The sequence below is a fragment of the Microcebus murinus genome, chromosome 19 (genome assembly GCF_040939455.1).
Source record: "Microcebus murinus isolate Inina chromosome 19, M.murinus_Inina_mat1.0, whole genome shotgun sequence".
Taxonomy (NCBI): domain Eukaryota; kingdom Metazoa; phylum Chordata; class Mammalia; order Primates; family Cheirogaleidae; genus Microcebus; species Microcebus murinus.
This window is the reverse complement of record NC_134122.1, coordinates 24,134,937-24,159,003: the sequence shown is the minus strand read 5'-3', so window position 1 is coordinate 24,159,003 and position 24,067 is coordinate 24,134,937. Positions and strand designations below refer to the sequence as shown.

Below are 24,067 nucleotides of genomic sequence, written 5' to 3'. Positions count from 1 at the left end.
GGCATCCTAGTGGCATCAGCTTACCCCCATGTTACCATCAACAAGTAAAGGGAAGTTTTCTTTAACCTGCATATGGCGGTGGTTTAAAAGGAACCAAAATGTTCCTAATTCCTGTGTTCAATATGTAATGGGAGAAAGTTCTCTGTCAGCTCACATGGGTAGGCAGATTGCAGATTTGTCTCCCAGAAAAGGATGCTGCACATGTCACTGAATGATAAATAAAAACTATATTCATTAACATTTTAATAAAAGAGGAAATGAGCATGATAAAGACAGATGGGCTGTGTATTTCGCAGCCCATCTGCGTGGCAGCCCATTACACCACCACACCCCTGAGTGGCTTTGGCTGGAGAGAGATGTAATGAAATTCGCAGCTAGTTTAGGATATCTTTGCACACAGCTTTCCGGCAGGTGTGCAAGAGCGACTCCGTCAGCCAAATGGGCTCTCGCCTGCAAGGCTTCAGAAGGTTCTGCTGGGGATCCTACACCCTTGCGTGATTTTTACAGAGCTTAAACATGCTTTTCAGCCCGATCATTTTGTAGAGTGATGCCCTGGAATGAACACGACCTGGCAATGGCTTCGAGCATCCACTGTCAGTTCCCATTCTGAATTGCGATGATGCCTGGGACTGAATTTTCAAGTTATTAGTGAAGTAAAGCATGGTGGGGAAGGGGGTTGATGATTCTTGTGGAAATTAAACTGTCTTTCTCATTCAACTGAAGTGGTACACAAAATTCCTTTCACTCACTTTGGAGGTAGTCAGAAAGAGGTGACACATGATTTCCACTGTGGTGTTGGGCTGTGCTAAGATTGCAGACAATACCAGCTGCATGTAAACCCCACACATAAAATCACAGCCGTTTCTCCAAAAGCCTAAAGGTCGTACCACGGGGATTCACAAGTCTATGGCTGGCAGCTCACCAGAAATGCACTCTGGTTCCTTACAGGTCACTAAGCAGTAGACACAAATCACTCCAAAATGAAAATGAGACTCTCAAAGGCAACTTCTGTTGACTCACACAGAGATGTCTATCACTAATTCAGAGTTTGTTAGCCGGATTCCTTAACACAAAGTTAAGCTGCTCTGAAACATGATGCCAGTTGGCTATGAAGATTGAATCTTTTTAATTATTTCAAATAAAGCTGCTTCCAAAAATGGTTTTGTGGGAATGCAGTCTTCACCACCAGCTGGGCATTTCAGTGTTCTTGGCTTTTGATTTTCAGTGACATGGATAATTGACGGCTGATGAAGATCCCGCTCTATGTTTCCTTTAGAAACACAATGTGTGCCTCCCTAATCACCTATGGAAAAACTCATGCCAGATTCTCTTTTCACTTTGGGAGTCTGAGACCCTCCTGTTAGCATTAAGCAGCTCATGGGGAGCTGGTTTTCTAAGCAGTCTCCCTTACAGAAAAGAGCTATTTGCCAACACAGAAGATGAAAGAGACTTCCTAACATCAGTGTAGCTACACTTGGTTGGTAGGAAGCTGGGCCTCTCGTGCCAAGCCAAGCTTCCATGGAAATGCAGTTTTCATTCTGAAGACGACTGATCCATAGTAGAAAAAAAGCATGGAAACCACAGTTGGCTATGTGCTCTTCCACTTACAGCTCTTTTTTTTCTAGCTTCTTCTGTAAAAATGAGGGACAAACTAAAACCACAATGACATACTGTCCCACACCCATCAAGATGGCTGTTATCAAAGAAACCAAACAAACAAAAGATAGCAGGTGTTGGTGAGGATGTGGTGAAACTGGAACCTTTGTGCACAGATAGTGAGAAGGTAAAATGGTGCACCCACTACAGAAGACAGTATGGTGGCTCCGCAAAAAATTAAAGTGGAATTACCATATCACCCAGCAATCCCACTTCTGGGTACATAGCCAGTAAAGGAACTGAAAGCAGAGTTTCCAAGAGATATTTGCACATCTGTGCTCACAGCAGCATTAGTCACAATAGCCAAGGGGTGGAAGCAACCCAGTGTCTCCCAGTGGATAAGTGGATAAACAAAATGTGGTCTATCCCTACAGTGGCTACTATTCAGCTTTTTAAATGAAGGACATTCTGACACATGCCACAACATAGGTGAACCTCAAGGACATTATGCTCAATGAAATAAACAAGTAACAGAAAGACAAATATTGTACGATTCCCCTTACATGAGGTATCTAGAGTAGTCAAATTCATGGAGACAGAAAGCAGAAGGGGCTGGGGCGGGGAAATCGCATTACTGTTTAGTGGTGCAGAGTTTCATTCTAGAGAATGAAATGAAGGGTTCTAGAGAGGGTGGTGGTGATGAGTGCACAATGATGTGAATGTACTTAACGCTACTGAACTGCACAGTTAAAAATGGTGAAGATGGTAAATTTTGTTATGTGTATTTTACCACAACTGAAAATTAAAACATGTGAACTAAAAATCTTAAGTCCCCTAGCTGATTAAATGGACTCCCTCTTGGCCAAGAGGACCCCGGAAATACCCTAAAACTCAGTTGCTGGTCATGAGAAGGGAGGTCAGACATTTGGAGATATCCTTTGTAACTTATTAACAAACCTAAGGCTATATGGGAGGCAAAGCTTAAACCACACCTGTAGGCCATCAATTTGCTGAACCGATCACTTGAGTTTCAGTAAAGGTCCGGTGGTTTCTCTCTGATTAACACACATCCTTATCTTAGACAAGCTTCATTCTAAGCCTTTAGACATAGCTTCATTTCTAAGCCTTTAGACATAGCTTCATTTCTAAGCCTTTAGACATAGCTTCATTTCTTTAATCAATTGCAAATCAAAGAATCTTTAAGTCCACCTATAACCTCTAAGCCCCTGCTTAGAGATGTCCCACCTTTTCTGGCCAAATCAATCTACACTCTACTCAACTGACTTATGGTCTTACATATCCATAATTCCTGTCCCCATGAATGTATAAAAGCAAACTGTAACCCAGCTACCACGGACACATTTTCTCAGGACCTCTTGAGGCCATGTGCTCTGGGCCAGTCACACACACTCAGCACAGAATAAACCTCTTTATATTATTTTACGGAGTTTGGGTCTTTTTCCATTAACAAATAAATGATGAAAAGATGGCGTGGGGGAATAACATCTAACTCCCAAGACTGCCTGAGTATGAAATGAGGTAATAGATGCTGGAAGTGTTGAACCAGCAGGAAGCTTGGCCAGGTGGACACTTGGCTGCATTTGTGATGGGTGCTCCCACTCTTGCTAGGTCCACACAGCACCTTCTAGACCCAGCTCTGCCTCCCGGTGGTGGTGGTGGGGGCGTGGTCCTGCCCTGTAGCTTCCACCGGGAGATCAGGAGGAGACGAAGTCAGGGCTCTTCCTTCCTCACTGGGAGGTTGCCTGGGGCTATCTGTGTCCTTCACCCAAAGGCTCCTGCTCTTCTCAAGGGGGCAGCTCTATACAATCTCTCTTTCAGGGGTTCTGCAACTATCCTGGTCTCTTTGACCTAAGGGAAGAACCAGCTCTGAGGCTACCAGCCCCAGGTCACTGGGGTTCCCCTACACCCACAGCCCTGTAAACACTCCCTTTCTAAAACTTCCTCCTTGATTATTCTAAAGTCAAGAGCGTCACTTGTTTCCTGTGGGAACTCTGACCCATACAGTTCTCGGTAAAACTCTTCTTCCCCCACTTTCCTCCTTCAGGTTTCAGTGTTTGTAAGTGAACAGCTCACCTGCTCGGTCAGATACACAGTGAACAACAGTCATTTCAGAAAGAGACAAAGTCAAAAGGACAGTTGTGACCAGTTGACTAAAGTGATTAATCAGATGAGGAAAGGGCAGAGAGAGCCTTGAGACGCTGCCTTCTTGCCCTAGCCCCCCTCCAGCCTCGACCCTGTGTTCATTCCAGTGTAAACAGCTCTTGAAAGTCTATAACCCCAGTCGCAGAGTCTGCTGCCCAGTTTGATTTGACAACAGGGCCTATTAATCTCCTCTGGACCTCCGGGCTCTGCTCAGTCCTCCTGTTGCAACTATAGAATTCTTTATTTATTCTTTTTCCTCTTCTACTAGAAGATAAAAGATCTGGCAGGAAGAGAGATTAAACTGAAAACTAATACAAATGAACCCGATCCATCTCATGGGCACTCTGATTTGTACAAAAAAAAAAAAAAAGTGGTTTGGGAAGGATTCGCTTGTTCACAAGCCTCGGAATTGCGAGCTTGCTGAGAACTGTTAAAATTTAAATAGCAAGTCTGTTCCTGACAATCAATAAGCAAGATCCCTTTAAAAGATCCTCCCCCCAGCCAGTCTTCACAAAAGAGTGCCACAGGATGCTTGTCATGGGGGATGGAATGTAGAAAACCCTTTGTTTGATAAAGGAAACATCCCATAAAAGTTTCAATGTCTTTTTTCTTTCCCTTTAGGGAATCTCTGAACTAGAAGACTGAGGAATTTTAGACTTCCCCAATCGGGCTATTTAACAACCTCTGTTATACAGAGGGGCATCACTACTCTTTCTTAGTGTCAAGGTCCAGAATCTAAGAGGACTTAATCATCCTCCGCTCTATCTGTTGGTTAAAAAGCTGGTGGTTTGCAAGCTCTGAAAATGTACTGGAAGCTTTGTCTAATAAAAAAGACCATTGCTATTTTCTCAATTAAAGGTGCCTGGGAAAGGATAATGTTTTATGAAGGAAAAATTCTTAATTGCCAAAGGATCATTATTATTATTAACACCTAACATTTGTATAGCAGTGTGCAGTCTGGAAGTGCTTTCATATCTGTAACCACAGATATGAATACTATTCAGGAGGAGGTGTTATCACACCTCTTTACACTTGAGGAAACCAAGACTCATAGAAATTTAAATGACTTTTCCCAATTTACAGGTGGTCACCACCTGGACTCCCATATTAGCAAAGGTGGAGCTGCTAGGCCTCCTGTGCCTTCTTGGGTTGGACAGTAGGAAGTGCCTGGCAACACCTGGGAAGTATTCACACACACACTTTTCAAGAAAACATAGAAACCCAGAAACTGAATGCAAACTAAATCCAGTCTCCAGACAATAAAGAAGACACAGGAACCAATTAAATAATTCCATGGTCCAAATCCAGGATATGGGACATTCTATGGGACTGATGACATGGCCTCAGCCCAGGCAAGGGCTGGGAGAGGTAGGGAAGGCAGGTGGGAGCTTTTGTTGATTAAGAGACATGAAGATACAAAACAATCAATACAAGGAATGTGAAAGGATGGCCTTACTAATAAACTAACAGAAAAAAAGAGAAAACTCTCAATACATAATTGACCTTTTGAAAGGAATGATCACAGCACAACTGTCCCTTTGTTTGATTAGCCACCAGTGGCTCAACTAGTTGTCTTTAAGATTAACCACCTGCTTCTAAGAGTTTGTTTTCATAGCACTTAAAAAGAACTGAGTAGACAGAAAGAATGTGATACTTTCCCAGCTCTCCCTGGACAACATTCCAAGGACTCTGATAAGCCAGCCTTACAGAGAAAAAGATTAAAAAAAAAAAAAAAAAAAGAGGGGAAATAGACACAGCTGTTTCATAGCCATTTCTGCTGTCAGCTGGCAGTAACAACCTTTTTTTTTCTTCTCCTTATCTTCATAAAAACCTCAAACCCCATACCCTTTCCTACCTTTAGGAAGTAAAATAAACATTCTTCCTTTAAAACTATTCTAATCTTTGTGTTGAGAATTATTTCTCATCCTGAGCCACAAGTTCCCACCCTAACAGGATGGACCTTGTTTGGGTCCTGATTTAAGCAAATCAAATGTAAAAAGACATTTTCTTAGACAGTTGGGGAAATTTAGATATGGGCTTAATATTGGGTAGTGTTAAGGATTACAATTGATCTTGTTAGGTGTGATGTCCTTTTGTTGAGCTGCTTACTGATCACTTAGGGATGAATGACATAAATTCTGAAATTTTCTTTAAAATACTCCAGCAAATAAAACAGTGGAGAATAGATGAAACAAATATGGTAAAAATGTTACCGGTCATTGAAGCCATACTTTCATGTCTATTTAGTATTAATCACAATAAAAAGGTTTTAGAAGGTAACTGTTTTGCTACAACATTGCTAGCTCTGAGCATTTCTGTCTCAATTGTTCATTTGACGGGGGAAAAATGTGATTTCATGGATGCTTTACCTTGTTTTTTTTATATGAATGAGACTGAACGTGCTTTCATTAAAACAAGGTCACTTCCCCCAGGTTACAGAGTTAAGTGGAAGAATTAAAGTGTGAATGTAGTATTGTTCTAATTCCACTGCTGTTTTGACTCAAAGTCTCCCCACCTGATATTAACACTCCTTGGTAGAAACTCCCCAGTAAACTCAACTGTGCTTTTCTATGTCTCGTGGCTGCCTAGTAGTTAACGCTAGGAAGTCAAGGGCTTGGTTGCAGGGATGATCGGGAAGCTGAGCTCTTCTCTTGGAGCAATGCCTACAGGGCTCCAGAGAGCTGGATCCACTCCTGAGAACCATGTATCCATCTCCCAGGCCACATTTTTTCCCACCATAAATGTAACACAAGCCAGGTGTGGTGTTACACGCCTGTAGTCCCAGCTATTATGGAGGCAAGGCGGAGGATCACTGAGGCCGCAAAGAGCTACGACTGCACCACTGCAGTCCAGCCTGGGTGACAAAGCAAGATCCTGTCTTCTTAAAAAAAAAAAGGTAATACAAAATGGTAAATTTTATGTAATGTATACAGTGTGTGTATATTTGTTTGTGAATTTGTATATACGTATATGTTTGTGTATATATGTATATATACCACAAAAAAGTAATACGAATTCATTAACAAAAATTCAGAAAATAAAGAGTATGAGAAAATAATGAAATTAAACGAGCACAGGTCCAAACTGCAGTTGCCTTTTTAAAACCATTCTCATGGTTGTTCAAGTGTTTTTTGTAACTATTTTCAAGTTTTTGGAGACTCCAACCTATATTTTAGTGTTCAGCTCAATGAGTTATAGAGATTAGTTGGGTGGAATGAATAATGTTTGCTTCTCTATGTTAAAGTGCCCTTAAATTACTATCATCACATGAACAGAGATACACGGTTTCAAAGCCCAGACAACAAATGATCCCAGCCTCGGCAGAGTCACACTGCTTAGGGTAAGGCTGCAGAAGGAGTTCCTGCTCCGAGCCACTCACCCACTCCAGGCTGGGGTCAGCGAGCTCAAAGACAGGCACACCCACATCTAAGGAAAAGCTTCTCCTGGTCTAGTCAAAGCTCATCTGGGCATTAAAAGAGAAGCACAGATAATAACTAGTTCTGCAAAGGTTAAATAAGATTTTTCTACAGGATTCTAGTTTTAAAAAACTATTAAAAGAATGAAAGGAATATAATTTTAGCAGCACTATAGAATTGCATGCTTGGGCTGGTAAACACAACGTGTGTAGCACAGACACGGCAAGAGCACTGTGGGGTCCTCTGGACGAATGTGACCCTATGAGGGCACTAAGCACATCCCCATGTGAGCACAAACACAGTTGTGAAAATGTCGTCACACAGACGTGCTCATGGCAACCTTGGAAGTTAAGACTGAGGCCCCAGGAGGGACAGGCTATGCACCTCTAGGAGTGCCTGGGAAAGAAAGGCTCACCAGACAGAGATTTCATAGAACATGGAGAAGAAGGTATAGGAAGGGGATGGGTATTTTCAGTTTGGACAAATCCAGAAGCTTAGATTTAGTTGTAAACCTCTGCAGCAGGCTGGAGCCTGTCTCCCCTGGGTTGGCAGGCTACATACAGGGTGGAGCAGGTGGCCCAGCCTCAGGAAAAGCTATAGGACACTCTGTATCCTGCACTGAGCTGTCACGACAGGCATACCTGTGTAGGAGCGTACATCAGTCTGTGGGACAGGCTTGAACAGAGCCGAAAGGTGAGGATCAAGAGAGGATGTGGAACCCATGAGGGATCAATAGAGGATGTAGAACCCATGCTTCCCACCCCTCCCATCTTGCCCGAGGGCAGGGCGTTAACAGGGAGTGAAGCCCAAAGCCTTCCACCTTAGCCCCTCTCTGGTCCCCAGCACAGCCATGGTCCTCTCTCCATAAACACCTGTGACAGACACCATCTCCTTGGATTCATTTTAAATCAGGAGCACATGCTATGAACGTGAGGCTCAATATGCAAAATTCCAAAGAAAAATGAGCTAAACATAAAACACTTCCTAACAACTCTGGGACTATTAGAAAATGCCTATGTGAGACATGTTTCAAAGACAGCATTAAAATGATTTGGAGCATAAAGAACAAAGTCTCTTTGCCATTTTGGCAAGCAACACAGCACAAAGCCCATCAGCTTTTAAGTACATAATAGCAACCAGGGATGAAGATGTTTAACATATTGTGCAGTGACAGTCAGAGCGGCTTTCATGGGGAGCAGAGTGCAAGACGGCTGATGGCTCCGCACATGAAAAGACACCTGTGGTAGGAGAAAGAAGCGAGCCTCACAGCTTAGGAATTCTCTTTGTGAAGAAAGCGCTCCTTCCCAGAGAGGCACCAGGCCTTGTAGAACATTCTCCAAAAGCTAGTCTTAGACCAGCAGCTGACATAACCCGCTGTGCTGGAGAAAGCAGAGATGGGTGGGTACAAAAGGCAGCAGACCACTGTGGGTACTGGCATGTTCCACGTTGGAGGAGAGACAGACTGTACAGAGGATATTGCAATCTGGATCCCAAAACATCGTCTCAGCTTCAGCATGTTCCACTCATCCTCAGTGGGCTCCTGCCGTGCAGGGGCAGGCCCAAGGTCCCCAGCCATCTCTGGCCCCTCCTGCCCCGGGAAACCCCATCAGCAATTCAGGAACGACCAGTCATCCTGCACTGGGCCCGCTGCCCCTACTCTCTCCCACTCCTTGAACTTCACGCAACAGCTTCCGGCAGGCCACTTGCACATTAATCTTGCTAAAAACTTGTTTTCATACAACATTCCCTTGCTCGCTCTCTGTTGTGTAAGACTGTGGTCCGGCATCGTCTGGCCTCTGTGCTCCTCGCAGGCCTCTCTTTTCAGTGTGGAGCGACACGCACCAGGCTGCTAGCAGCGGTCCCTCATGGTGGAGGGAGATAAGAAACTCCACCTTTATACATCTTGTACTATTTCTCTAGCTTCAGTGACCACGTATTACTTCTTAAAAATACATTATTATATAGAAAATGGGTTTTATTTAAAGCAATCCATTCCAGCCTCCTGCTTCTCCTGCCCAAAGAGCCTTCTGCTCCTATTAATCCACTTGCCTGGAAACTTTCCTCCCTCCCATTTCGTTGCTTTGCATTCAAGCCTCTGGAGTCCTTGGCCACCATCCTCCCCACCCCCCTGCCCCCTGCACCAGTGCATCTGAACCCTGCGCATCCCAACGTTCCATTCAGGCCCACCTCTGAGGACAGTGACTACTCCGGCCGCAAGGACCCCTCTTCATTGAGGGTCCCCATTCTCAGTGCCACTTCCCTGGCAATTGAGCGTGGACCCACTTACACCCCTCTCGGCTCTGGATTTGTTATTTACTTTTCTGTGTGTTTTTTCTCTGCCTCTCAGATTGACCTTACATCTTCCAGGCATCTCCTTGTGTCTCAGCTCTGTCAGACAGGAGCGGCTACATCATTTGCAGATTTGCCTGACATTGCTGTGCTCTGTACACCAAGTCAATGAGGAGGGGAATAAAAAAGATGAAGAGGTCGATGGCTCTAGTTTCACATGAGCCTGTCCTTAAAGTATGTTCACATGACACATGTATACATGTTTATATGTTTGTATGCATGTATATGGAAAGAGCTTTCTCCTACTTTTTAAGAGGGCTTAAAGATCTTCTAAAGAGAAAATATGTATAAAATTGGATGATAAAATGAAAATAAATATAAATAAATCCAAAATCATCACGGAGAAGAAGACAAAGCATTGTTCTGAAAACCTGGGATGAGTTAGGTCCTTCAGTCAGGCATTCAGGTTAGCTTTGGGCTTCCCAGCAACCAAGGCAAAAAAAAAAAAAAAAAGAAATGTATTGGATGTAGATTTTCCAAAGGAAGCTCCTGAAATCATCAAAAGAGACAAGCATTCCCTAGGGGGCAGAGACATCTATTGCATGGAGCTATGTATGAGAGACAGTAAGAGACGCAGAAGACAGGGAGATGTTCTTCCAACCTGTCGTTCCTTCTACCACATTTTTAGAAAGGGTGAAGATATGGTATTAACTCTTATTTGTAGAAGACAGTGTTTCTTTCTGAGTTAAGGAAAAGTACATTGATTTCAAGCTTGAAGCCTGGGAACCTCGAGTTACAGATGAAGACCAAGTCCCTTAGAACGTCAGCTTTGAAACCTGTCCAGGGGGCAGAGCCTCAGGAATTCATGTCAGAGCTGGGAAGCTGCAGCACATGTTGAATTCTCTTGCATAAATTGTAGGGCATTTCTAAATGTAATATTTAGTTATTTTAAGAATAATTTGCTTAGAAATAAGAAATTTCCCTATACAATATTTAAAATCCTAAGAATTAAGAATGGGAAGAATGTCTTGTGGGGTAAAAAACTGCACATTCAAGTCAATATCATGTTTGTTTCTATGAAGTTCTAAAGCAGGCACAATTACTCTGCAGTGACTGAGGTCAGAAAAGGCTTGCCTTTGAAGGCGGAAGACTGACTGGAAAGGACACAGGGAACTTTCTGGCATGTTGAAAATGATTTGTACCTTGTTTGAGATCTGGGCTACACGGGTATACATATTTGTCAAAACTCACTTAAGATCTCTGCATTTTGTTGCATGCAAATTATATCTCAAGAAACATTAAAATCAAAATCATATATAACAGTAAAATCCTAGTAGACATTCCATAGAGATCAGGGAAGAAGCAACAAGAGACACTGTTGTGCCAAGTATTATTTGAAATTATTCTGACCAACCCAATAAGAGGAAAAACAAAAAGAAAATAATAAATTTTTATTCTTTGGAGAAGATATGATTGTCTACCTTGAAAACCAAGACGATCCACTGAAAAATCAATAGAGTAGTAAGAGAATATGGATTTGTGGCTGAATGGAAAATAAATGCCTAAACCTCGACAGTTTTCCTATGTTCTAATGATAACTAGTTAGAAGATGAAATGGGGGTAAAATTCTATTTACAATAGCACAAGACAAAATCTTGGGACAGTATATAGCCTATGAAACAACCCTACCAAAAAATGGGCAAAGGACATGAACAGAAATTTTTCAAAAGAAGACAGAATAAAGGGCAATAAACATATGAAAAAATGCTCAACATCTCTAATCATCAGGGAAATGCAAATCAAAACTGCACAGAGATATCACTTATCTCTAGTAAGAATGGCCTTTATCAAAAAGTCCCCAAACAACAAATGCTGGTGTGGATGCGGAGAGAAACACTCCTACACTGCTGGTGGGACTGCAAACTGGCTCAGCCTTTGTGGAAAACAATATGGAGATACCTTAAAACTATACAAGTAGATCTACCATTTGATCCAGCAATTCTACTACTGGGCATCTACCCAAAAGATCAAATGACACTCTACAAATGGGACACCTGCACTTGAATGTTTATAGCAGCACAGTTCACAATTGCAAAGGTATGGAAACAACCCAGGTGCCCATCAATACATGAGTGGATTAATAAAATGTGGTATATGTATAGCATGGAGTACTATTCAGCTTTAAGAAACAATGGTGATATAGCACCTCTTGTATTTTCCTGGATAGAGCTGGAACACATTCTACTAAGTAAAGTATCTCAAGAATGGAAAAACAAGCACCACATGTACTTACCAGCAAATTGGTATTAATGGATCAACACCTAAGTGGACATATAGGAAAAACATTTATTTGGTGTCGAGCGGGAGGGATGGGGGAGGAGGGGATGGGTATATATAAACATAATGAGTGAGATGTGCAATGTTTGGGGGATGGTCACGCTTGAAGCTCTGACTCGAGGGGGGAAAGGGGGCATGGACAATATATGTAACCTTAACATTTGTACCCCCATAATATGCTGAAGTTAAAAAAAAGGTATACAGCCTATGGATACAAATGTGCAAACTTCACTGAGCAATACAAAAAAAAAAAGGGCTGAATAAATAGGGAAGCATTATTTTCTGGATGAGAAGAATTAACAAGAAGTCAGTTCTGATAAAACTCATTATAGGTTTAATATAATTAAAAATTCAATGGGACTATTTTTGAAACTTAACAAAATAATTCCAATTTTTTCTAGAAGAATAAATGGTGACAAGAAATAAAATTCTAAAAAGATGAGGGGACTTGCTTTATTAGGTATTAAAATACATTTTAGAACTAAAGCAATTAAAGTATCATAAAACTGGCAGAAAAAGAGATGATGAGTCAATGGAAATAAGTTAGTCCCAAACAGACTTTTGTATAAATAGGTCCCCTTAATACATAACAAGGAAACATAAACAAATGGATTGTTCAATAAATCATGCTAGAAAATGGATCATTTGAAAGAAAGAAAAAGTCCTACGTCAGAATATATCACACTTCTAAATTCCAATAAAGAGTTAAATATATTAAAAATTAAACCTGTAAAAACAAGGTAAAAATCTATAAAAATATTTTCATACTTAAATAGTATTAAAATATCCAAACACAAAAATAATGAAAGAAATCATGAAAGAAAATATCAATAGATTTAACTACACAAAACCAAACACTTCTATATGTCAATAAGTAACATCCCAAAATTAAAGGTAAAAAGCAAACTGAAAAAAATACTTGTCACAAATCAAAGAAAAAACCCTAAGACTAGATAGAAAAACGAGGGAAAAGAAATTGACAGATCATAGCACAGAAAGTGCACAAAGCCAACCAGCTTGGAAAAGTGTGTTTAATATCAGCAGTCAGAGCAACGCAAACTAAAACCACCATCAGAAGACCTGAAAGTAAGAACATAAATCTTCTGAATGGAAACATAGGTGACTATCTTTGCAAACTTGCAGCAGGAAGATTATTAAAACAATTTCCTTCTAAACATTCTCATTGGTGTTGCAATCCTGCCTCTGCTGGTAGCAGAGTTAAAGGCTTAGTTTGGCTGTTGTGTCATTCAGCACTGCTGAGGTGACTGGGCAGAGAGGAGCTGGGGACATGTCCCAGGAGAAGATGCTAACTAGGACTGACCAGGCAAAGGCAGAAGGGCAGGGTGGGGAGAGGATTCCCAGACACGCTGAGCCAGGCATGGTGGCGTTGGATATCTGGTGTGCCCAGGGAACTACGAGCAATGCCTCCTTGCTGAAGCATGAAAAACAAAGCAGTGAGTGGCTGGCGATGACTCTGGGAGGCTGGCGGAGGTCAGATGATACGCAGCGCTGTATTCTTCAAGGAGAGAGAAGCCGTATGTAGGGGGGAAATAGGGCTGGTGATCTGGATGGGGAGGCTTGTCTGAAGTATGAGCTCGTGGTGGGGAGCCAGTGGGACAATGGGGAATTCGAGCCTCACTGCCCAGCCCGTGGAGTCTTCTTTGCAGAGCCACTGACCAGTGTCAAGCTGGGGAGGCCACTTGGTCAGGTTTGTACTTTATAGAGCTCCCTGTGGTAGCCCCACGAAGGATGGCTCTAAGGAGGCCAAAGCCACGGATTAGTGCCACAGCCAGGCAGGGTGGGTGGTTGCAGGAATGGAGCAGCGCGATGGATTAGATGACAAGTCAGGATTTATTGATTTATTTGTAGGGGAAAGGTAATGGCAAAGGAGTCAAGAATGACATTATATTTCTACCTTGCAAGAGGAACAACTTTGGGGGAAGAAGCAGAGTTCTATTTTAGAGGTTGAGTGTGATGCACCTCTAGGACATGGAGGTGTGGGAGTCTGGAAGACATTTGGTTACAAGGACCTGAGGCTCAGGGCAGAGGTCCAGGTTGGAACCACACGTTAGGGACCTGCAGCATGTGGGTGAAAGGCGAGCCACAGACCTGACTCACTAGGGAAAGCACGTGGGGTGAGAAGAGCAGTTCCGGAGCGAGACACACCACAGCACCAGCATGGGCAGGGGCGGAGTCGGTGAAAAGGGCAGGGAGGAGAGTAAGAGGCAAGAAGGAAGAGGACATGGGAGCTGAGCCTCCAGGAGGAGTGACGAAGGGCATGGAATGAGGAGAACTGGGGGATGTGGACTGAGCAGTGCCCACCAGTCTGTCCTTTATAACAATGGTGGCACAATCCCAGGAGACAGGGCTGGGTGGCATGAGGGAGGCTTGGAAAGTGGAGACACTTAGCAGAGCCTCTGAGGAAGGAGCCAGGAGAGAGGGAGAACTTGAAGACAGAGAACAGAGGGATTAAACACAGGGCCAAGTCCAGGGGCAGCGAGAGGGAATAAAGGGATGCGTGGAGGACTGGCTTCAACATATGAGAGACTGTCGAGATTATTCATGTCTGTTGTGCTTTAAGTAATATCTAAATTTTTATTAATGATCATATGTAACTTTAACAATAAAAGGTACAAATTTATCTTATATTTCAATTAAATTTAAATATTACAAGGTATGATACAACATCATAAATATTATAAGGTATGAACAATCATACCTATTAAAAACTAGCAGTAGAAGAAATACAAAGAAGCTTTCTGAATTTTTACCATCAGTATGCTTGTTACCTATAGGTTCTTACTAGGAGACACCATGATAGTAGATGTTAAGGTTTGAAGAAAAATCCTGGGAAGATTTTTATATTGGGGAAGAATAGTTTTTCTTACTAACTGGTAAAAGACCACTGTTATTCTATGCCAGCTGTGGGATGCCTTAGTCCGACCCATGGCAAACTCATAGGGGCTCAGTTTGAGAACTAGAATTTCCTCTCCCAAATATCAGGGTTACCATGGAAACCTGTGGCAACTGTTGCATTAGATGAGTATCTGCATTTCTAATATTGTGTGATGCCAATTCACTCATGTTAAAGGATACATTTTTAAAAAGGTAAAATCATGGCTCTTATTCAAATATAAAAGGAACATGTATTAAAGATTTTAGTTAACTCATTAATTTAAGAGGGAATTGGTAAGATGTCACAACTGCATCAAAAGAGAAATCAGACAATGCACACATATTGACAATACTAAAATGAATTTATAAATAGATGCAAAACTGGTCAGTATCGGCAGAGCAATAGCCAATTATATTCTACAGGACAAAATTTATTAGCATTTCTATGGAAAAAAAGCATTTACAGAGTTGTAAAACAGCCAAAGACAATAAAGGGCAGTCCCTGTGGAATCATCCTTGAAGGGTGCTGGATGAGACACCCTTTCTTTCATTCATTCATTCATTCATTCATTCATTCATTCATTCATTCATTTATTTATTTTTTGGTCCACTGCAAAGTCTTTTACGTTTTTTGTCCTGACAGTCTTCTTCCTTGTGATCATAATAATCTCAAAGGAAGATGATTCTTGATCATAAGCAACAGACATTTTAGAGAGTGGGCCAAATGTTTTTATTATTCAATAGCATTTTTAGCCCGTTTTTAGGGTCCTCTCTATGTACCATCAAGAATCCCTGCTCTCTTGGCCAGGCGCGGTGGCTCGCGCCTGTAATCCTAGCACTCTGGGAGGCCAAGGTGGGCGGATTGTTTGAGGTCAGGAGTTTGAAACCAGACCGAGCAAGAGCAAGACCCCGTCTCTACTATAAATAGAAAACAAATTAATTGGCCGGGCATGGTGGCACATGCTTGTAGTCCCAGCTACTCGGGAGGCTGAGGCAGAAAGATCGCTTAAGCCCAGGAGTTTGAGGTTGCTGTGAGCTAGGCTGACGCCACGGCACTCACTCTCGCCTGGGAAACAAAGCGAGACTCGGTCTCAAAAAAATAATAATAATAATCCCTGCTCTCTCTCAGCAGAGGATCCCTCAGGCCTCCCTCATCCATCTCCTGGCCTGACCCTCTTGTACTCTGCAACCCACCTGGTAGGCACCTTGAACCAGGCCCTAGCACACTGCTGTCCCTCTGAGCCCAAGGTGTCCTAAAGGTGCACCTGAGACAAAAGAACGATCAGATGTCCCAAACAGGCAAAACCCAGGATGCCTGCAGAGAGCCAAACACATTTTCCTTACAGGGTTTCAACTCGAGTCAAGCAGATGGACAAAGGCTCAGTTCAAACCCCAGCATTCTGCTCCATAAAGCTCAGAAGAGGCCCTTCTGTAGTGGTGGGAATGTCATAAGGGCACAGGTTACGAGGTGTCTCCCATGGCCACTAAATCATGTCAGTGTGGCCCGCGCAGGACCCTTGGTTTCCAGGAGAATGACATCCTAACTGGCCTGCCAGGAGGAGCTGGCTGCAGAGGGTCCCCCAAGCAGCTGATGGATGGGCCTACTGGATGGAGCTATTTAGCACTGTCCACTTGCACAGCGCTGAGTGTGGGCCAAATATAATTTCCATTTTAGTGTACTTGCTGCTAAGCCGCTCTTTCTGGCTATAATTAGCCAGCCTGTTCAGCTGCTTCTTAAGGGCATTTGTTCCTAATAAAAATAAAAACCAGATCATTGGCGCGGATGATGGTACTGCTCTTTCTATTTGCCGCAGCAGGAAGGCACGTGTCCATTAACTGGTAGCAGCGCACGCTGCTTCAGCCAAGGTCACAGACGTACTTTATATAGTTGAAATCAGAAATGGCCAAGAGACAACCCTCTTACCCACTGTACATTCTCCATGCAGTAATACCTGCAGTAGAGGCTCTGGAGGAAAAAGAACTGGAATCTCAGCCAGTTCTAAGCTAAGGATAGTCAGGAGAGGCTGAGGCTAAAGAGGGACGAACGATGTTCTTTGTCATTTTCTCAGTGAAATGGAGCAACAGGACACCTACAGAGTGGTGCAGTGCATGCCAGGCACTCTGTCAGCTATCACAGGTATGGACAGCACTGACACACGGACCCTGCCTGCCCTAAGGGGTTTATGGTCTTGCCAGAAGACAAACATATAAACCAGCAATTATCACGTAATGTACTAAGTGCTCAAAGGGAAATACATATAGTGATATAGGAACCCTGAGGAGGGAAAATTAATTCTGCCTGGACATGATGGGATGTGGGGAAGTGAGATGTGAGCTGGGCCATTAAGAGGAAGAATCTCCCCAGGAAGACACTGCCACATGCCAGCAGCAATGTCCCTAAGTCACACTTGACAGCCAGCAGTTTCCAAACATGCCTTGAGACCTGGCACCCAGGGGCCCTTCCTGCTGCCCCCCTGGCCCCCATCCGCCCCAGGTCTCATGTCACCCCTTTCAAAGATTTCCTCTGATTTGTCTCCCATCTGGTTGCTTTACCATGGTCCCAGGGCACTTTGTACATACTTCGATGGCAACATCTTCCATGGGGACATGTTGATGTGTCTGACCCTTTCCTTGCTGCTCACAGTTGAGATGATCACCTCATCTCTGTGTCCCAGCACCCAGGAGAGTGTCTGGTACAGAGCTGGTGGCCAGTCAAGATTTATGTTGCAATGGTTGGATGGTCACACACAAAACATGTTTCCTACTTAGGCAAGACATCTGACTGGAAGAACCAGCCATGCGATTGGTTGAGAAAAGGGTCGGTATGGCAGTTTGAAGCAATGCCTCATTTTGTGTAAACTGGGGAAGGCAGAACACCTCCGTTTTGGATGATGGTGTGTGACTGGAATGGTCAGTCCACCACGAGATGTGGGGAAGTGAGATTTGAGCCGGGCCATTAAGAAGTTAACCAGAGAGATGAACTTGAGCTCCTCTGTCGAGTACCGACAGAAACCTAGGGACATGAAGATGAGTAAAACAATCCTCAATCTCAAGGCGACGGACGCCCGATGGGAGTTGTCTGCACGTCAGGCATTTGTTAGAATTTGGATGACAAGCACTCCACTCCTGTCACATTCTCTCCACACAGATCATCGTGAAGTCCTGTTTTACTCACAGGCAACATGGCGTGACACCCTCAGGAAAGCCTTAGCTTCTCACAAGGGCTATTTGAATAAACAAAGCCAATCCCTTGCCTCTTTGGTCAGAGCTGTCTGCACACAGGCCGGTTTCCACTGCTTCCCAGCCTCTCTGAGGAAAGAGGCCTGATCAGAGTCAGGGATGCCCACTGGGCTCTGACCTTGCTCTGAAGGAAGTCTTGTAGCCAAGGGTGCAAACTTGGAACCCCAAGAAATGGAAGTAAAATATTGTCTTTGGAACACCGTAAGGGGACTGGCTTGGGTGATGCCCAGTTCAGAGTCTCAGCATGGCTTCCTCTGTTCTCCGCACAGACTGGAACCCAGGTGCAGCTGGCCAGCCTGACAGCACCACAGGGCTTGCGCTGAAGTGTGAGAGGGAAGACTGCTCCCAGGACACACGTGAGAGCACAGGCTCTGAGTCACAGCCTGGGCCATCCCATCTCACCTACCACTAGAGAGTGACCCTGAGCCAATGACTGACACCCTCTACACACCCATTCCCTTTACTATAAAATGAGAACCAAACAGGGCTGCTGTGGTATGAGCATGTGGTATCACCAGAAGAGGAATCTATCCTAGCAGAGGAAGAGATAAAGGATAATTAGGGGAAGTAAAGTCAGTTACATCAATAATGACAGGAAGAGTTACAGGTTGGTGTGAGCTTGGGAAGAATGCTAGCAGAACTGCCAATGTTTCTGCCTACAGAAGTGAGCAGCGCAGGAATACATGGGAATGTCACCAAATACAGTTGGGTTTCAGGGGTGGGAACATTGAGAAAGCACCACTCCTAGCTGTCCTGGAAACAGGAAGCTGCTTGCAATGGCAGTGCCACCATGAGACAAACCACAGGCCAAATGAAGTTGGTTGCTTTAGGAGACAGGCAACCTATGGTCTGGCCAGCTTTGCCTTGGGGGAGGCCCAGGGCAGGAGGCTCAGGGGAGGAGGCTCTCACTTGGCAGAAAGGATGAGATAATGAAAGGAGGACTCCTGCTCGGGAGTAGAAAGGTGAGATGGAGATGGTGTGCTGGAGAGCTTCTCTGAGGAGGTAATGGGTAATCGTGAGGGGTGACCATCTGGCTCTGGGAGCATTCCAGGTGAGGAAGCAGACCCCGAGATGGAAAACTTGGAGCATTCAGGGAGTCACCATGAAGCAAGCCACTGTGGCTGGTACATGCTGAGCAAAGAGCACCATGGCCAGGGGTGAGCCACGGCTGCCCAGCGACCAAGGGGCTTGACTTTCCTCTGGGATACAGCTGGCACCCATGCAGGGTTTGTACAGGGCAGTCTATTCCAATCATATTCTAAGATCAGGGTTGTAGCTTGTGCAGATGATGGTTTGGAAGAGGGCAAACAGAAGCAGGGCCAGTTAGAAGGTGACTACAATTGTTCTGGTAAGAGATAATGGAGGTCAGAGAGAGAGAGAGAGGGAGAAGGGAGCAAATCCCAATGAATCCCAGAACATGGCAGATGGGCCACTGATGCGATGGGCATGGGGGAGGGCTCCAGGGAAAGGAGCTGAGGACCCTCCCTGGGCTCCTGGCTGGGGACATGCAGGAACCCAGGGTGTGGTCACGGAGGTAAAAAAGGCTGCAGTAGTGAGGTGGGGACAGGGTTTAGGTTAAAAACATTAAAAGATATAGTTTAAAGAAGTTTGAGACGTCTGTGAGACAACTAGATGGAGATGTGAAGTCACTGGGTTCCATGTGATCCTGGAGGTCTGGGGTAAAGGTACCAGCCCGAGAGTCATCAAGGAAGCAATGTCACTTAGGTCATGGGGGCACGTGAGATTTCCTAGAAGGAGGTTCCAGGGAGGGCAGAGATGAGTGGGCACTGTGGCCGGGAAGTGGGGGCAAGAATGGCCGGGAGGCAAGAAAAGCCAAGGCTGCAGGGCTGTCCGAGGAAGGGGTGTTTGACGAGGGAGGTTTGAAGGATTGCACTAAATGGGGCTGAGAGGTCGAGGAAGGTGAGAAAAGAAAAGGCCCGCTAAATGTAGTACCATGTCTGTGCTGGAGAAAACATTCCACAGACGTGAGCTGTGCTGTGGTTAACTCTTGAGTCAGCCCCGGTGGGAGGCATTACTAACCCGTCTCAAGTTCACCCTAGGGGTAACCCCACGGTCATGGTCATCACTGGTCCCCACACCCACTCCCATAAGAGCCCTGCTAACTGTTTCAGTCATGTCAACTGTTTCATGTTCAGCCCCTCTCCTGGGCCCCATGGTGCCTTTCTCTTCTCTAAATCGCAAGGTGTGTTTTCCGCTCGAAACTACGTATAGAAAGCATCATAACATTTTACTAGTTGTTTTGGGTCTGAGCCAGAAGTAAAGGTTAAGGACATGAAGAGCACACAAAGAAACTGGATTATGGTCTATGGTGACAGTTTTGTTTCGCTACTTACTGTTTTCAGACAGCTCCACAATGTAATGGAGAATAGGACTGTTTCCATCAAAGGGCCGAACCCAAGAGAGCATCACGGCATGGCTGTGAGAAGAATTCGGGCTGGCCAGGAGGTTCTGAGGTGAATGAGGAAGTTCACTTGAATAAAAGGAATGAAAAGGAGAAAGAAGAAAACACATATCAGAATCCACGGTTAGCCTGAGTCCTGACATGGGCAGTCCTGGTGTGGTATGTTTTGAACATGAAGAACATGAAAATATGCCCAAACACAAATACTAACCTCTCTCCTCCCAAACAAACAAACAAAATCCACCCCCACTCCTTATAGTATTAGTTTGTTTTCTGAATTTCAAATTTCACAATTGTGTTTAATCCCTATGGTAGGTATCAAAGCAAGTGATGACACTGTCACTTAAATGGGGGTGGAAGGATGCAGATTTTCATACATATATTACTTAATTGAGAAAACATGTCAACAACTTGTTTTTACAACTAAAAGCTGGTCATGGAAATGAAATAAACCATAGACACAGGAAAGGGCCTAGTAACCGTGACTTAGTACGAAATTTCCAACACTAGCCATTTGGAGTTCCAGAGAAAACGTCCATGTGCATTCTTAGACAACACAGTCACCTCATTTATTGACAGCATGAGGTTATGTTGCCATTCTATCTTCCGTTGGAATACAGAAATTTGGGGGAAGCACTTAAAGGAAATGTGGTGAAAACGCTAGCTAAAATCCCGTGGAAATGGTAAATAACACATCAGCAAGGCTATAAAATGGAAATGTAATTAAAGCAAATAAATTCTGAAAAGACATTACTAATAAAAAGGGTTTTTACTGGGATTTAATGGTGACAAAGCTACAAAACCTTACTGTACAGTTTTTACCAATGATGAGTATGCAACCTTAACATTATAAGCTGCCCAAGCCCAGTATTTAACCTCACAACTCAGGAATCTGGGAGCAGGACCCTGTTCCATGGCTGTTCTGGACGGCTGCCGCTTCTGCAGCTTCCTGGGCAGTGCCAGGAAAAAGGGCTGCGGAGCCTGACCCACCTCACCCACTAACCAGCTTTTGGTCTCTCTTAGACATCAATTATTGCTGAACCAAACAGGTCAGAACAAAAAGCCATAATTATACTTGATATTTTTAATTTAAAAATTGTACTCATTATACTTTGAAATTTATTAAGCTGTTTCATGCTTTCAGCAGCCTAAGAAACATAGCTAATCCGTGTGTGCTATTCATAAATATACTAGTATTTCTAATGTGGAAGGCAACTATATTATACCTTAGTACAATAAAGAACCAACTTGAGTCTGAAATGCTATCTTGTTTTTTCCTTAGTTGTGAATTAAGTTTTAAATCACCAAAAGAGCTGTTACTTCTATTTGAGTTCTCTAAAAACCAAATCTCCATTCAATTTCCAATGAAGATCAACATAAAGGAAATGCCAGGATAAAAATATTTATTCTACTTCTCCCAAGCCCTATTTCCTATTAATGTTTCCCCCCAATCTGAACTGGTTTGGTCTGAAACCAAACCAAAGCTGTTGCAATAGCCCCACCTGAAAACAAACCAAGAATAAACTTGGATTGATATATCCAAATAAGACTATAGTATCATTAAGAATTCATCTGGTCTGGGATGGTGCTTCTGAACCCTTGGAATTTCCTGAATGATAGAACTGTTTTTGTCACTTATGGCGGGCCTCTCTAGCCACAACTGAGTTTATGCTCATGAGGTGACTCAGGATGGGGCTCTGGACCAGTCCAGGATGGGGTCTGGCCTTGCTGGAAACACCAACCAAGTGACTCGATGAGGTGATGCCAGCCTAACCTGCTGTCACAGTCCTGCCCTCCCAGAGCTGAAAAGCCAGGGAGGGGCACAAGGCCATACAGAGTCCAGGACAACACCAGACCCCAGAGATCTAGGCGTGGACCATGGAGTGGTCTGGAATGCAGAGCAGGGTTGTAGGGGGCAGGCCTAGTGGCAAGGTGGGGATACAGTGGCTGGGAGTGGTCTGGGTGAGTGGAGAGGGAAGGAAGGCTCTCCCAGGGTGAATGGGAACATGAGTTCAGGCAGGATGAAGAAGGTGAGTGGCCTGTTAAGGGCGTGGGTAAGACTGGTGGGAGGTCTGGGCAGTGAGAAGAGCAGGGATGCAGGGTTTGCACTGGGTTGTGGAGGCAGGCAAAAGAAGAGAGGCAGGGCAGGGCCAAGGAAAGGTTTGGTACTCCTGACCAGAGAGACCAAGAAGGAGTCCATGTTCACAATTTCTGGGATATCTTTTTGATACTGACTTTCCAGGGCTGGCACTGGGACCCCAAGCGCAGCTCATTGGAAATGGTACCAAGAGATCGTACAACTAGTAGGTAATAACCTGTAACAGTCGGGAGGGAGGACAGACCATAGGCTAACTAACCATGGGTCAGAGGCTCAAGGAGCCAGGCGAGGGAAGAGATAAAGGGCGCACATACTTTGCAAAAGGGACATCTTGTCCTGGTGACCATCATATATGACATGAATGGGCTCCTGTTGGAGTGTCTGATCTGTGGTCCCTGAGAAGCTACATCTGTACACTTTTTCTTTTTTTTTTTATCTTGGCATATTATGGGGGTACAGATTTTAAGGTTTCAATAAATGCCCATTGCCCCCCCTCCCCCCACAAGTCTGAGTCTCCAGCATGACCATCCCCCAGATGGTGCACATCTCACTCATTATATATGTATATACCCGCCCCCCTCCCCCCTCCCACCTGCCCAATACCCTATTGCACACTTTTTCTTATGACCCCAAGTGGGTTATGCTTGAGCCTATTCTAAATTTTAAGTTTATTTTTCCTGCAGTGAAATCTTATTCTTGTTTCAGATCAGGCTTCTCTTAGCCTAACATGTGAGTGCACACGGAAATGGCCTGTCTCACAGGCCTTGCTCTTTGGGCTTTGTAGACTGTAGCCCTGTCACACTGTCTTAAATGGAGACCACTAACCAAGCAACATCTGCCACCCAGGTGTGAGCTCCTAAGATCCCTGGGATACACTCCTGTGTCCCTCTGTCCTCTCACAGAGCCTGCTCACTCCTGCTCAGGGTGTGAGTCTAGGCAGATCAAAGCAATCAATGAGAAGCAACCCGGTCTGCCAAAAGCAGGCACAATGAATAGCAAACGTGGCAGCTAAGAGCCTGAGACAAAGGGATTAGAAAGATTCTTTAAAAGATTAAAAGCAAATACTTAAGAATTTAAAAAGCAAAGCAGCCTTGAGACACCGAGTGTAGGAACTAAGATCTCCCAGCCCCGTGGGGCCCGAGGCCATCAGTGTCCCTGACACACAGACAGGTGCAAAGCCCTTGTCTACCACTGCCAACAACATCCACCTCGCTGGCTCAGAGTCATATCCAGTGTGACGACTTTTACACAAATCACAGGACTCGAAGTTGGAAGGAAATTTAGTTTTTTCACTACTCCTAGTGCCCACCCTATGTGAACATCCCTCTGCAATATCTCCTGTGGTCAGTATTACCTATTTAGCAATGCAAAGAACCTTTTCATACAGAAGCATTTCACAGAGAATGCAGGTTCAGTTCCAGACCACCACAATAAAGCAAACATCACAACAGAGCAAGGCACACAGATCTTTTGGTCTCCCTGTGTCTATAAAAGTTTTGTTTACACCATTCTGTATTCTTTTAAGTGTGTAATAGTGTTGTGTATTTTAAAAAACTGTACATACCTTAATTGAAATATACTTTATTGCTAAAAATGCTAATAATCATCTGA

General features: G+C 44.1%; 1 protein-coding gene across 1 annotated transcript in view; it reads right to left on the bottom strand.

Annotated features, from left to right (window-relative positions):
• The window catches only part of SDK1 (sidekick cell adhesion molecule 1), a 905,178-nt gene that overhangs the window by 199,802 nt on the left and 681,309 nt on the right, over positions 1-24,067 (bottom strand). Inside the window, exon 14 of the mRNA XM_020281544.2 lies at positions 20,291-20,427. Within this exon, the coding sequence (XP_020137133.2) occupies positions 20,291-20,427 (137 nt within the window). The remainder of the gene's footprint in view (positions 1-20,290; positions 20,428-24,067) is intronic.